Below are 15,267 nucleotides of genomic sequence, written 5' to 3'. Positions count from 1 at the left end.
AATTGACATTATAACATAGCATACACTTAAAGTGAAACAACGAAGTGTATTAATACACAGATAAGATCAAGCAATGACGACATGTAGATGTTTCAACAGATAATTAAAACAATAATCGTCCTTGAATGAATGCCATTGGTATATATTTACTATCCACCTCTATTTCTTAACATTGTACTTTATTTATTTTACAGCCACAGTAAGACATATTCAGTTTAACATTATACACAACCTATGACGATTTCAAGAAACTAGAATGCATCGTTATTGATTACATTTCCCAACAGTATATGCATTAGTCAGAATTAGCTACATTTGCTATGAAATACAACACTTCGAGGGGTCGTGTTGCTGTCTGATGCATACACTGCATATAAGAAGTTAAACGACGATTTTTACGCCATTACTACTTTTATCGAAGTAAAAGATCGTCCACTTCAGGCCGACATGAGAACGTTTGGGCATTCCCGACCTTCACCACCAGGGGGCGGCAGCGCATTGTCTCCCGGAAATATATTTTTCGGCGAAGAAGAATGTAGAGGAAGGTGTTGCAAACTAGTGGTACTGTTTTGGTACTGTAGCTAGGAGTTTTGGTTATCCTTTTTAACAAGTACTCGAAGAAAAAAGTCAGTTTGAGTCTCATGTACGATAACTATGTGAAACGCTCTTTGAGACCAAGCCTTTTGAAATCATCATTCGGTGAGTGAGTTTCTCACGACTTTTTCTTATTCTGTGGTGCTAGTTTAGCTTACAACAGTGATAGCTTGTAGCTTTCTCAACCAGGCAAAACAGCATCAGACATTTTTCAGCAATACGTCATCAAATCATTGTCATTTGATAACAGTGGCTCTATCACATGGGGTCTTGTTGCTCTCCTTCACACGGACTGTTCACATTTCCCAGCAGTCTTTGGGTACTTGGATAGTTTTGGACATGACATTATTTAGTGATTAAACAAAAGGAGAAGTGGAGTAACAGTGAGCAGTGTTCCTGGCAGAAGCCACCCTTTATAAAAACAGACCCTAAGTAACCATATGTCGATGGTTAGGGACCCATTAGTTAAGTGTATATAACGCTAATCAAGAACATCAATCCAATATTTTAAGAGGGCTTAAATAAACATTTTCGTCGTTGTGGCATCTTTAAAAGGAAAATGAATAATGCTAAGTAATGACACACTTACAGGGTGGGGATGGTGTCGAATTGTTGTTGAACTGACTTCAGTGTGTGTTATAATTCTCTAATCGTGGGTATACATGTCCACATTAGTTTATAGTAAACAAAGCTGTCCCTTTTTTCTTGATTCTAGGTTGATCGTTCTCAATTGAAACCTATTGCACAAACCAGACAGGGAACCAAAATCATTCCAAAGTAAGTAAAAACCACAGCATTTTACCTGTTTTTACAAGCACATCCTTTAGTAGTCGTTCACAGAGAATTTTACCACTTTTTTCAGCATGCTGACATTTTGTCCACACAACAATATAAATCTACACAACATTGTAGTGTGTTTCATTGTGCACATTTTCAAAGGCTTAAGAGGATGATGTTGATTAATCATCAGCTGAAAAGTCCTAAATGCGCATAAGAATAACTATTCTCCCATGTTTGTGTGTCAGCATAGCTTATTTATCACCACATTAATTCAAGAAATGATTAGTAAAAGTTACTACATTGTACATTGGTCGGACTAATACACAACACACTCCATCTTTTCTTTATAGTGGCATATCGACGAGGTCCAAACTCAATTAGAGAAGTATATGAAGAGCGCTTCTCAGCAATGGATTCAAGAGAGGTATGGAAAGATGTCAAACTATATTAGTTAGATGAAGCCTCCCAGATAATAAGTCGGGGAAACAGTCTTTTAACAGTCTTTTAAATCATGATGCTCTTTCTTAAGTTGCAACCCTGTGATTAGCTTCTTTTTTTTTTTGACCGAGGTATTTAGGGTAGTTTTTGAGTATTCATTCACTTTTTAAAAATCTTTAGTAGTAATTCTTCAATGTTGCATCCAATTCTCCTAAAGCTTTTGATCTTAGTGTGCATTATAATGCTGTCAACGCTGTCATCTTTGTCTAAATGTGTGTACGAACCAAGGTATTCACTTAGCCCTTAGCTTGCAGAGGCTTATCTTTGGACATCTTTATTATGATTAAGTATAAAATCAACAAGGAATTGAGGAATTACTTTTCACACGTTAATTTAATTCAAGACAATGTTAATTTATAATCATCGGAACATGTAATTTTATGGTTTAAAATGGAGGTATTCCAAAAATTAAATCGTGTTTAAAGAGGAGAAGATGCGAGAGGAGATTTTTATTCGTTCAATGTAATATTGTGTCTTTTCAGGTGACTGTCCAACGGGTGGTCAATATTGTTGATAAAAGGAGCCCAATGCCTCGACCACATGTGGAATTTGACAGAGGTTTTAATGATGACCAGTGGTATGGGGGTCCTCGAAATTACCAGGACACAAGAGATTTTCATGGAGAAGGCAGTTACCCACCCAATGACCGGCGCTACTTTGATGACAACCCGTATGGCGATTTTCGCAGAAATGCTCCACAAAATGTAAGACAAGCTTAATATGCATATATCATAAACTAACATCTGTCTTGTGTTCGAGGTTTGGAAACAAGTGTAACTTCACCAGAGCAGAATGTTGTTTAATGCTCTATTCTTATTTAATTTAAATATAAACATAAACAAATGTTGCATTGCAACTTAAGTATGTCAGAGAGTTAGCAACTAGGAACCTTAAAGGGTGTTGTAATTGTGATTTTGCTTTCAGGAGGATCTGCACTCTCAACAGTCTTATGGCAGAGATGATCTGAGGCATCAGTTAGGCTCAAGGTAATTCATATTTATTGCTTTATTAATTGATGCATTTATTAATAATGCTTATGTTAGATTGTCAGTTACTTCACTGGAACGTTTGTGTAATGCATCCAACTGGCCACAAGGTGGAGGCAGAGTTCAGTCTTTGTCAGCTTGATAGATATTTGATGATCATCCCGTGTGGGACTGTCATTGCATGTGATACCTGAGGGAAAACAAAATGCGTTAATGTAAAATCACTTTCAAATTTTTATTTTTTTAATGTTGTCATTTCTTCTTATTGCTTTGGTCAATATACCATGTCAGAAAAGTGTAACTTTGGAAAATATAATCAGCATATTTATATCTGTGACCACGCTGCTCTTGAGATAAGCTGAGGAGCTTAACCTCACACAACGCCGCTAAGTCCGGCATCAACAGGCTACTTCTACATCAACAGACGCTCTTCTCGCCCCGGCCACTTCAACATACCAACAGTTTACGGGCTCGAGCTCCCCTTTTCCTGGAGTCATACCAGGCTAGAGAGGGGGACAAAGGGCACTAGTGTCTACTCACTCAGTCTAACAACCCCTCCCCCAGCACTCACCCCACCCTGAGAGGAAAAACAGCTGGACCACTCCCTCCTCAGTCAAACACCCAGACACTTGTCAGATATGCTGAGCAAAGTGTGTCTTGTGTCTCTTTTGGTCCTTTCCTTTTGGAATTTGCAACTATTGAATTCATATTAGGTAAATCCAGGTTTCAAATAACCTTTATAATCTATCTGTTGAATGTATTTTTTCACGTAAACAGGACTGTGGATTTGAACTCACATTAGAAACAGATATTATAATGGCCAGTATGAAAAGAAGAAATGACTACAACAACCAACAACATTTTCACTGTACAGGGGGAACCTGACTATTGTTTAAGGAAAGACTTTTAAAAAACAGCCACAAACCCAGCCATCCATGTAATAATGCTCCATCAGTTCTATAAGAACAGTGTTTATGCTCCAGCTTCTCGTGTCAGGAGGCAGCTGCTTGCCATTTACCGCATCCTATCTCAAAGACGAGGCAGGAAGTCTGACCGTAGGATCCTGTCCTGCACGAGGTGTTCCAGAGGCCACGATGACAGGGTGGCAAATATGAAATGATCTCAATCCTGGCACAAGACAGAATCCCCTGCCACTCCAGGCCCTGTAAGCCAAAGCAATGATCCCAGTTAAATGGAGTAAGAGCATAGCTTCTGCGGCTATCTGTATTGACTCTTTAGCAAAACTGTAACGCTTTAAAGATACTCAGTACATGAACGTAATAAAGTTCTGCAGTAGTGGTCTATTGTATTTTCTTAGTGTATTATTGCCTCTCAGTATCAAATGTATATTTCTTACAGTATATAAAAATGTAGTTTTTCCCAAAATAAAATACGACACGTTTTCTGGCTCTACCTTTTGATGTTAGTTTTGTACTCCAACGGATGGCAATTTAGTGTTTGCCAAATGGCAGGCCGAGTCTTGGCTGCTTCAAACAGACCACGAGTCATAAAAGTTTGAGGTCTTGTTAGACCTGCTCTTTGTTTGAGAGGTGACTTGAGTTCAGTCAAAGGTCATAACAACCAGGTGCCTTTGGGTCATTTATACCTCTGGACCTAAAGGCTGTTGTCAGGACACACGCTTTGACCTGGAATAATTCTGAAAACAAAGTACAATGATGTTTTGAGGATTTGTGCTCGACCTATCACGCATTAGATGAATGCTTTATTACATTACATGGCTGGATAACGAGTTTGGTGACGAGACTTGGAGACTTCAGCTTCATATTAAGGCTTAATCATGGCTCTGCCTACAATTGAAGACAGATTGAAGGGAGATAAAACCAAAATTGGTCCAACTGTCTGCCAACTGTTGAATGTTCCAAAGTAGAAGATTGCCTCAATTCAACAAATTGATCAGTGCCCCACTGAGACTGAATTTTAGTCTTTGAGGTTTTGTCTTCTAATTATTCCGTTTCCATTACCGAAGGCGTTCACTGACAAACTCTTTTTATCTTTTATATTTTGCCTTCACCTTTCTTCATAAAACAGTTGTCACAAAGCTGCAGAGAAACTTTGTAAGCCTGTATTTGTTTTTTTCTGTATTCTTTCAGGAGCAAAAGTGGTCCTTATTTCCGCAGCAGAGGCCGAGTGTCAGGCCCTCCGCGAAGGTCAGTGCCCGACAGAAAAGCAGACGTCACTCCGCTCACATCCATAAAGTTTTTTTAGAAAACATTCATCAAACTACCAACCGTGTTCGCAGGCATGGCTCGATATCTTCCAATCAACTTGACTACATTACTCTGTCATGAGCATTGACCAGGAGGCTAACAGATTAATAATATCCAACTTGGTGTGCGTGCATCTTGTAAAAGGGACCATTAAAGTAATCAACAAACCGTCACACTGCAAACCGTTTATTTTTATGGCTGCAGGAATACTCAGCCTGCAGTAGTCAAACGTGACCGCTCTCCTGCAAGGAGGGAAGCCCATCCACCTGTCCGCTCCGGATCAAACACCAGCAGCCGCAGCTTCTCCCCTGACAAGGAGAAAGGCTTCCCTTACCATCCGGCCCAGGAAAGGCGTAAGTATTAAGTCTTCTGTGGAACAGCTCAAGTTTACCGATTTTATATGTTAAACAAATTAAAACAAAACAGTTACAATCTTGCACTGCAAGCTGAGGGAAAGAAGAGGAAGTGCTACCAGACAAGCAGGAAGGGATGTTGCAATTTTGCATTAATCGCTGACCTTTTTATGGAATTATATTTGTTGGTTAAGCCTAAACAAGCGCTCTGACAAAACGTATTTGTCTCATTCATGCATTCACACCTACTCATGAATATAGTAATGAAACTGGTGTAATCGCACAAATACAAAGGCACAGACGGAGTACACTCTCTTTTGTAAGTTTTTCCATCTTCCTGCCTTTTTAAATGTGTTGCGAAGAACTTGCAGTGGTGGACCCAGCTGTCTGACCTGCTGCCCGAGTGGATTGTGTGACGTCCAATGACTCGGCTCCGCTCTGAGCTACCTGACACTCTGTGATCGGCCACATCTTGCAAAACCTGAAGGAGCATAGATATAAATGGCAGCGCTACATAGTTGTGAATGTATGCATATACAATTAACAGGCAGCGGTTAAGCCTGTTCTAATTGCAACAAAAGAGATCATTCTCTCAATTCACAAAGGCATACGTATAATTATAATGTCTAAAGGTATAAAGCCATTCCAGGTGAAGCATCTGTTTTCAGAGGTGGTGTGTAATGTGAAGGGGTCAGGGTGTGCTGGGACACGTTAAGATGTTAATTACACCAACACCACACTCTCAGAGGCTGGGAAAAAGGATAGCCTCGGTTTATTGGGGCGGTTTGACTTTGTATTCAGAACTTGACCTTTTCTTCAGTTCATTCTCTGGCTTAACAATGCCTCCAAAATGACTTTGGGTCTGTCATTTCACACGCCTTCTTTTGTGACTTCCACGGGGTTTAGAACTTAAATTACCAATGCTGAGCTAATGAAATTCATGGATTCACATTTTTACAAAAATCTAATTTAAAGTGATGTGGCATGAGCAATATTATTAGTCTGAGGTGAAGCAGTGTGGACAGTAATTTCTCCAGCGCTTTGATTTCCAAGACTCATAAACATATTAATGTGGTGAAGGCTTAGCTCCACGTCGTACCACCCTTTGAAGATGCAATAAAACTGTGAAAAAACAGTTGTACCTCCCCGACTCGACTCCCATCTGGGATACTAATTAGGCCAGCTCTGCAAAGTTCACAAAAATAGTGTTTCAGTGATACGAGGCTTTGTCCTGCACACAGAAGCTGTACGCAATGTAGGTCGAGGTCTTTGATGATAACCGCTGCAACATGGGCCACCAACTGCAAGGCTAGGTCTAAGGTTCTGGTGAACTAGCGGGGAGCAGCTGAAGGCCTTTTGGTGCTCTTACTCACCTCCGAGAGCGTTTTAAACTAGATAAAGACTTGCATCTTTCCAGGCAGCTCGTTTACAAGCCCTTAAGTTTTCATGCATTGTAATGTATAGATGCAGCATATCAATAATCACCCCCGCCATCTTTTTTTGGAATTGTTGTTTTCTTTCCAGACAAGTAGCCGATAACCCTCACAGCACAAAAGTGCCTGCGCCTGACATTGTTCAGTTGTGGAAACCGATGTTAGTTTCAGTCAAACTTTGGATGGAATTATTTTTAATGCCAGAATTACTCGCTCATTATAATCACCTCGCGTTCCCTTCGAAAAACTTTCTTTTTTAGTCATGCACATGCATAACCGTTAAAAAGCCAATTAGAAACGCCGTTACCCGTATACATGGCAGAGAAGCTGGCAAGATCAGCTCCCTCTAATCCCCGACCCCAATTATGGAAACCAGGTTTCTCGTTCGGTTTACTGGAAGGCACTGAGGCTGTGAGGGGCCCCGGCAGGTGGGGATACTCAAGAGCCCCTTTCCAAAAACGGACAAGCTGAGTAACACTTGTGTGAGTGTGTGTTATACAGCAATTGGACGCGTGTCCAGAGGTAAAGATCTTTTCGAGGACGCGCCGTTAACACATGCAGCATTAGACCTTCGTACAATGGCAGGCATTGAGCCTCTTGAAGCGCTGCCTTTTGGACGCCGTATCAACACTTAAGCCTTTAGATCAGTAGTATTAGTGGTATATAATCGTATTAACTAATTGGTTTTAGGCATACCCAAGCTGCGATAGAGTTTTATGTGTGTATGGTCCACGGTGTCTGAGCATCCAGTCTTTGTGTGGTATTTGTGGAGTCTCAGCGAGAGCGCCACATGAGCGCTCCGTGGTCTTGCCGAGGGACTCAAATTAAGGAGGAGAGTATACCTTGGCTCACTCTAATCACAGTGGGAGATTACTTCCCTAAAAACAAATAACTCATATTTGGGTTGTTTTTTTCTAGACACATTGGAGCCAGCAAAGGACAATATTTCAATTTAGGCACAGCTGAACTCCTCGACCACTGTTGTGTGGGAGGATCCAACAAGGGAGTATTAAAAAACAACAAAACGTGATTTATACTATTCAGCTGCCTCATAATGCTCCGGCTTCACAATTGTTCACACAATGACAAGCGAGTCATTGTTTGATGTTTCACAGTAGAGAGTAATTGTTCCCCAGGGTATTCTAAAAAATATACTATTTTCCGAGCACAGTGGAACGAGCTGAGGAACGTGTGGTTCCGAACCCTTTCCAGATTTGAACCGGGGATGCTGCAGTTAACTTGGCATGCGTCCCAGCTGACTGACCCACACCCGCCCTCCCCTCCCAAGGGTTTATTTAAATACAGAGTGCTGTGGTCGCCCCGCACTATTCTGTTAGATCAACCTTTTTTTTTCCCCGCCTGTTTTCTCACTGTTCTTTTATGTGCTTTCTCCATAGATAAGCCCAGCGGGCCGACGAGCCGTTCTCCCGTCAACTCTGTGGAGCAGCCTCCTCACAGCTCGGGGTCTTCAAAGGTAAAACCAGCATTTGAGGACAATTGTAAGCAGGAGTGCTCTTCCAAGAAACATTTAGCAGGGAGTAAAATAAGAATAAAAATAAATATGAAGTCATCCCATCACCATCTGTTCATAATATCAATATAAGCGCCAAACTTTCAGGTCCTTAATGAATGTGTCCTTAAATGTATTGTTGTGGCAATGTAACGTTAAGATTTACACGGACACTATGTAACTGTATAGTACACGTCTAGACAACTGGACCACAACGGGCAAAACCACCAGTATAGTGCAGTAAAGACTAAAATGACATAAAACAGAATATGCTCTTTGCTTTGTGGACATTTAGGTTGAGTTTATTTGAACTGTAAGTATAAATGACGGATCTATTTGTGTCGGCGGGCATTTTCTTTGAGCTTTGGCTGCACGGGTCCTTTAATCAGAGAGATGCACTGTATATGGCACGTCTTCTCTGTTTACCATTGACATGCAGCATGCACAATGAGACCTGTACCAAAACAAGCCCTCGACACTCGTACGAGAGCCGAGTTGTCTCTATTTGAAACACTTTGAAATCAGAACCAGCTTTTAAACCTAATGACCTCAGTTCTAACCCTTGACCTTTGACCCGCCAGGAAAAAACTCCTGCATCTGTAGTGGAGACGGAGGAGGTGGTGGCTGCCAGCATGGAGCCAAAGCCGACACCAGCGGAAGACTTCAAGGCTCGCCGGTCGGAGGCCATTAAGGCTAAAGCTCTGGAAATTGAGAAGGTAGCGAGACTTTCTCCACGAAACAACCTCACTTCTGTCAATTCTCTCTACTCGCCGTAGTATAACTTGTCTCCGTTGTCTTTGTTAGATCTGAACCTTTCTCCATTCCTATCACTGGGTACCTAATGTCCTACAAAAATACAAAAAGCTGGTGTTATTTTCTTAAAACAAGTGGAAAAAAATCTGCCTCTAAGGGGGAAACTATAAATTATTGTTCTACTTGCAAACATTTACAGTTGCTTTAGCTTAATAATAGAGAAATCTGCTTTATTCTTATTTCATTATACCTAAAATCTTCTTTTTTTTTTTTAAGAAGAAAAGTCCTGAAACTAGAGAAACCGCGAGGAGAACCTGCAGACTTGTCTCACCTCATTGGCATTCGTAATCAAAACTTTTTTTTGTCGTTCAGCCTTTTTATTCTTAGATAAAGCTGACCCATGACTCTTATTCACCACACTTAATATCTAGAGTCCAAGTAGTTACTCAGCACACAGGCATCGGTCAGGGAGTGTATCAGTGGGAGGTTGTAGAGAGAAACAAACAGTCTGTGGCACTTCGTTTGTTTGTTTATAAAAAGAAATTGGTAGTTGGAACATTGTAGCCCCAAGACCGAGGTTCCCATGGGTTCACCTGACTGTGGTTTCCCCATATTACCTGTTTGGGCTTCACCCTGATCTCGAGGTGCATCACGTAGCCAGACAACCTTTTCACTCTGGTTTTACGATTTGGCTGTCAGTCAAGGGGTTGACGTAAAAAGGTGTTGAAATCTGCCTTGGCTTGCTACGCGTAATATTTAAGAAAATTGAGAAGCATTTTTTTTTTTGCTGAAGAGAAGGAGGATAAGTCAGCAGAAAAGTGCTTAGCACCTCAGGTTGTGATGCCGATTATGGCCTGCTATTTGGAATTGCACTCTTTTCTCTACCCTTCATCGCTCCGCACTACAGTACCACTTATCTGTTCCCGTTAAAGCAGGGCAGGAATTGCCCTGCAGGATGCAGGTGGCCCACCCACAGTGTGGTGCGTCTCTTGGCATTAGCACACACATGCTCACCCTGCCATTTCCAACTGCTTCTACAGACGTGGTGAGAGCCAGAAACCTTGACTGTGTCTTTACTGTAACATCTGCCCCAGGCGTAGTTAAGCACACGCTGATCTATTGCTGCTGGGTATTGCCAGACTGAGCAGGTCGGGGTCGTGGGCAGAGCTGCATCTCAAACCACTTGATTTAAAGAAATGGCTCCAATCCACAGCATTTTGTGTGAAAAGAAAGCGCAACACACGGCAAAATAAACCACGCCATCCTTTTTTGTCTTTCCTAAATGGGCTATTTGTGTGGTCAGCACGGTCTTCATAGCCCTGCTAGCATGGGGCCGGATCATTTGGAAATGGATTCGTCACACCGGCATAGCTCATTGTTTTTCGTCTAAGAGCTTGATGTAATGCATACTTTGTGTGGGTGTAGTTCAGGGTTGTAAATAAAATTAGTAACCGCAAATTAATTGACACAGTAAACATCCCCCCCAGTTATGACATCACTTGTCATAAGATGTTTCAAGGGGTTTAAAGGTGTAATGACCAGCATGCAGTTGTTTTGTGAACCATGTGATGCAACAGATGACCAACAGAGCAATTTATCAATCTTGGCTCTAACCACAGAACCAATCTGTGCTTGTAAAATAATAACAACAACATCATAGAAATGTATCCAGTCAATACTGAGCTAAGTGCCTGGGAGTGAATCTCAGAGAAGTCCATTCATCATCCCAATCAGCGCAAATGAAACCTATCCATTTCAGCTATTAGCCCCTCCATCGAGAGGTCCGGTTTGCAGCTTGAGTGATTAGAATGGCTCTCTTAATATCCCCTAATGTGTACCAGCCCTCAAGTCATTACCCCACTTCCCCTATTATGCAGGACCCCTGCCTGCATCAGTGCTCATTTGAACAGAGCCTCACTAAATGTCCATGTGAGTGCCGTATGTATAATCTCACTCTAACCCCCAACTTCTCATTCCCCACCCGGTACCCCAGCACCCTCATGTCGGTATGTGCACAATTTGGACCTCCACAAACATCCGATTCGAGGAGAAGCCCACTTTTCAAGGCTCCTTCTTTAGGCCTCTAGTGTGACTGTTTCTCTTGGGGCTCCAGCCCATCTTGTGTGGCCCCGTAGTATCAAGCTTAGAGATCAGATCAGGGGGTTGGATTCAGGCAGAACCTCCCTGCAACCTTTTCTCACAACACACAGAACACGCTGGGGTCAAAAGCACTCTTCCTGTTTGTTGAAGTAACATGGCAGCAGTTGTTTTTTTTTACAAAAATAGCAGGCAGCGATGCTCCTCATTTTACACGCATTCATGTGCATGGTCATGCGCATGTAAGCACATGATGGCTCACAGTCTTCTTAGCTGCAGGACCGATAAGGGAAATCTCTTCATTTGAGTTTATAGTTCAGTATATAGCCTCTTTTGCCTTCCCCGTTTCCCAAGGCTTTCTCGTGTGTGAAACTGTGTTTAGGGAATATAATGACTGTCAACAGAGGCTGTAGCTTGGGAAAAGCTTTGCAAGGTTTTTGTTTTTAAGGAGGAAAAACCAAAATCAACCGTAAGTGATTAGAGAGGTACTGGTTTGTGGGACATACACCACATGTTGGTGTCTCATTTAGCCCATGTTCCCTCTCGCATCGTCAAACTTGGAACCGAGCTTTGCCTCTGCTAAATAATTCTCACTTCGCGAAAATGTTTAACAGAGGAGAGCTGTGCACTGAAGAGGTGGAGGTGTGGAAATCCACTCGTGTAGTGTTAAATTAGGATCATGTGAAGCGTTTAAAAATCAAATGGCCTGCGAGGGGACTCGTACATGCGCGGCATGAGGACGGAAGCTACCCCGTGCTGTTGAAGGAGTCTGACCCTGAGCTTCGCTGGCCACACGTGTCGTGAGTCTCTCTCTCCCTTGTGGTCGGGGCGGAGGACTATCATTACGCGGGGCCGCGAATTCGCTTGACATGATCTGCAGACATTAGAGCTTCAGCGTGAGTCCAAACATCTGCCACCGTCTAGGATATTTCTGTCTGTAGTTTACTCGACTTGCCTTACCCTGCGTGTTGTGATACAGTGATAATGACCTGTATTGTTATCATGCTCCTAGTTCTAATAGTTGTTGGGTTTTTTTTTACCCTACCAAACATATTTGATACATTTTTCACTGTAACAGGAGCAGACCTTGTTCCAATGGCACATCCCGTACCACAGAATGCGGGTTAGGGATGCGCGTATGAACAGATAAGAGTGCGTCAACTATCTGAACATGCTGTAGCTAGTTCAGCAGGGGAATTATCAGGTAGAGAGAGTGAGCGAAATTGCATTTTTACAAAAGCCATAAAGGAGAACTGAAGTGATCGAGACGCTGGAGGCATTTGACATCATTGTAATGAGCAGGTAGAGGAGAAAATGGAGACCCTTCTTTTTCTCCCTCCAAGCTTTGTGTATGTAAACGTTTTTAATTTCTCGTGACCTTATTTAGCCTCCTTTAGTCTTCAGGTGAGCTGAATAGCCTCTCTTTTAATCTTTTGCTTGGAAACGCATTGAGTGGTTCCCATGTGGCACATTGTTTCCATCCATATTGTTCCAAGCTGAATGTTGTATTATTTTGGTTTCTTTTGACCTTTTCGGTGCGTTTCAAGCACCACCCAGCCCAGTTTCCTCCTGAGAATTGATGGAAAAGATCATCTTGATAGGGACCGTGGCAAACTTCTTGTTTCTTTACCGCGTGTAGACACACAGCCCGACATTGGATTTTCTTTCATTTTTCCCACAGTGGTGACGTCCATACACTTCATCTGGAAAGCAGATATTGCAGACACCTTTCTTCGGTCGAAACCTTCATGGAATTATCACCATTTAGTCATGTGACACCGACGTGATGAATACATGACAGCTCTTGTGAGCGCTGTACAAATGGATGGATACACGAGTTAGCCTAGATACACACTATGTAATGTGTATCCAGGCAAAGTAACAGCAACTGTGGTTTTATATTTCCCCATAACTGACAGAACCCTGGAATATAGCCGTTTAGCCGGTTAACCGCACATTCTGCTCCAGACAGGACTCTGATTTAAGTTGACAGGGAGCATTTTTCTTTTCAAAGTTAACGAAGATGATGGTTTTTTTTGCTGTGTTTTATTGCGTTTAACAGATAATTAATGTTTGACAGCAAATTTTTGTTCAACAACTAAGACCCTCACAGCCCACATTCCCAAAATGGTTAACATAGTGAACGCGACACAGCTATACAATTCCTTAGGAAGCTGCAACCGTTTACATCACGACTGTCTCATTTAGATGTCTCCTGTCGCTTCAGCAGGATTGATGACGTGATTATCTCCAGCTGATTCTGAAATACAAAGCATATTATGTAAATGTAGATGTTTTAGAGAGACTGTAGCAACTGGTTTTGATATTTGTCGAGGCCAAGAGAGTGGTTGTCTTTAAGCCACAGAGAAGCCGGAGACGGGATCTGAGATGCATTAACGTAATCCCGGAGGACCCCAATGTCCCAGAATGCTCCTTCACAGGCTGCTGGAGCCCTAAACCTTTAGGGTGGCTTCAGTGCAGGGCCCTACATTTAGCCTTTTCTCCCCAGGTGATAAAGATGTTGTGAGCTTGCACCTGGGACTCTAATAAAGGACTTAACTGCCGTTTTGGGTCAGCAGTAAAAATCTGAGAGGGATGTGAGAGCTTGTTACACTGTGGTGTGAAAGAATGCTCCAGCACCAGCAACATACTCTGACACCTCATGTCCTCTTTGTTAGGGGCAGACATGCACGTGAATGGGCTCGCATACACACACTGACACACCTGTTTCATGGAATTCACCAATTTACCAGAGCCGGGTTCATTGAGTTCACAGCTAGGCGTCGATATAAAGAGCCGGTCCGTTGTATTCAAAGCGCTTTCAGATAGAGGTGCTTACTTATTTGTGTGGTCAATTATAATGTTCTTTTGTATACCGTTTATTCGGTATGCATATTCATCTTTGTGCATGAAATACCAACACATTAATTCCGTCATATGAGGTGCTTGGTTGGCCAACGGTTTTGAAGAATGCCAGACTTCTGGATTTGGTGTTAACTTAAAGGCACAATCTTTGTTCTAGCTTAAAGGTGAAGAGTTCCCACAGCACAGAAATGCAAAACACTGGATCACTCTCAGGTTGTTTGATGATGTGTTTAAATATGATCATTCCAGTTGAGATTAAACGTGACTTAAATTGACATTGTCAAAATGACATGTACAAGTTTGGAGGACCTCGAGAACAAAGCCATCTACAGCAGTCCTACAAAACAATGTTGACTTTTTTTTCCTGACACTATATAGTTCAATTTGATCAATCGGCTTGTATTTCTGTCACTGCAAGCTAAACACTCAACATGTCCTGGCTCCTTAATGGTGGAATGATCAGGACAGCAGAAAGACTGTCCTGGAAAGGAAAGTAGCACCTTAGTAGCACTTAAATGGCACTTACTTATAGCACTTTGTAGTTTAACTTTTATAAAGAAATTGTACTTTCTTTGATTCTTGTTCTGAGTTTGTACTCATGGTTGATTGCACCTATTGTAAGTCTCTTTGGATGAAAGCGCGAGCTAAATGAAATGTAATGTAATGCCATTTCCAACACGATTTGTTTCTACTTGCAGAATTACAGGAAAGACTGTGAGACATTCCGCACAGTGGTAAAGATGTTGGTGGCCAAGGAGCCCAGTTTGGATAACCTGCTGCAGGCGCCACTGGATGAGAACCTTCTGGAGATCAACCAGCGCTGCCTCGAAGCCCTGAGGCACTTTGTGAAGGAGCTGGACGAGGTATTAAAGCAGCCGGACACCTCGGTGTAAGCCACAAAACACTGTGTGATATGTGGTTCTTTTTTAAAATTTGTTTTAATATTCACATGTATTATTAAGAAAATAAAGAATATCTAGCATGTAAGATTCAATGCTCGACTAAATAATTGTTTAAACAGCAATGCTGTTACAAGAAATACATATAGTATTAAGAGTTAAAACAAAGCTTCTTGTGGGGTGAAATGCCAAATATACAGTTTCTGGGAAAGCCTGAACTATTAAAATGTTTCATTTGAATATATTTATTCCTTTCAGTCGATTACAGATT

At 41.8% G+C, this 15,267-nt stretch overlaps 1 protein-coding gene across 1 annotated transcript; it reads left to right on the top strand.

Annotated features, from left to right (window-relative positions):
* The first annotated feature begins 553 nt into the window (after positions 1–553).
* LOC137804197 (periphilin-1-like) lies at positions 554–15,084 on the top strand. Its single transcript, XM_068603286.1, has 10 exons — positions 554–699; positions 1,310–1,371; positions 1,725–1,798; positions 2,355–2,576; positions 2,797–2,858; positions 4,970–5,026; positions 5,291–5,439; positions 8,270–8,346; positions 8,964–9,098; positions 14,796–15,084. Coding segments are annotated over exons 2-10 (972 nt in total). The 5' UTR covers positions 554–699; positions 1,310–1,370; the 3' UTR covers positions 14,991–15,084.
* The last annotated feature ends 183 nt before the right edge of the window (positions 15,085–15,267 follow it).

This window comes from Clinocottus analis, unplaced genomic scaffold (assembly GCF_023055335.1).
Source record: "Clinocottus analis isolate CAN_PGR_092001 unplaced genomic scaffold, fCliAna1.0.p SCAF_6, whole genome shotgun sequence".
NCBI classification, from domain to species: Eukaryota; Metazoa; Chordata; class Actinopteri; order Perciformes; family Cottidae; genus Clinocottus; species Clinocottus analis.
The sequence above is the reverse complement of the archived record's forward strand: the minus strand, read 5'-3'. Positions and strand labels throughout refer to the sequence as shown.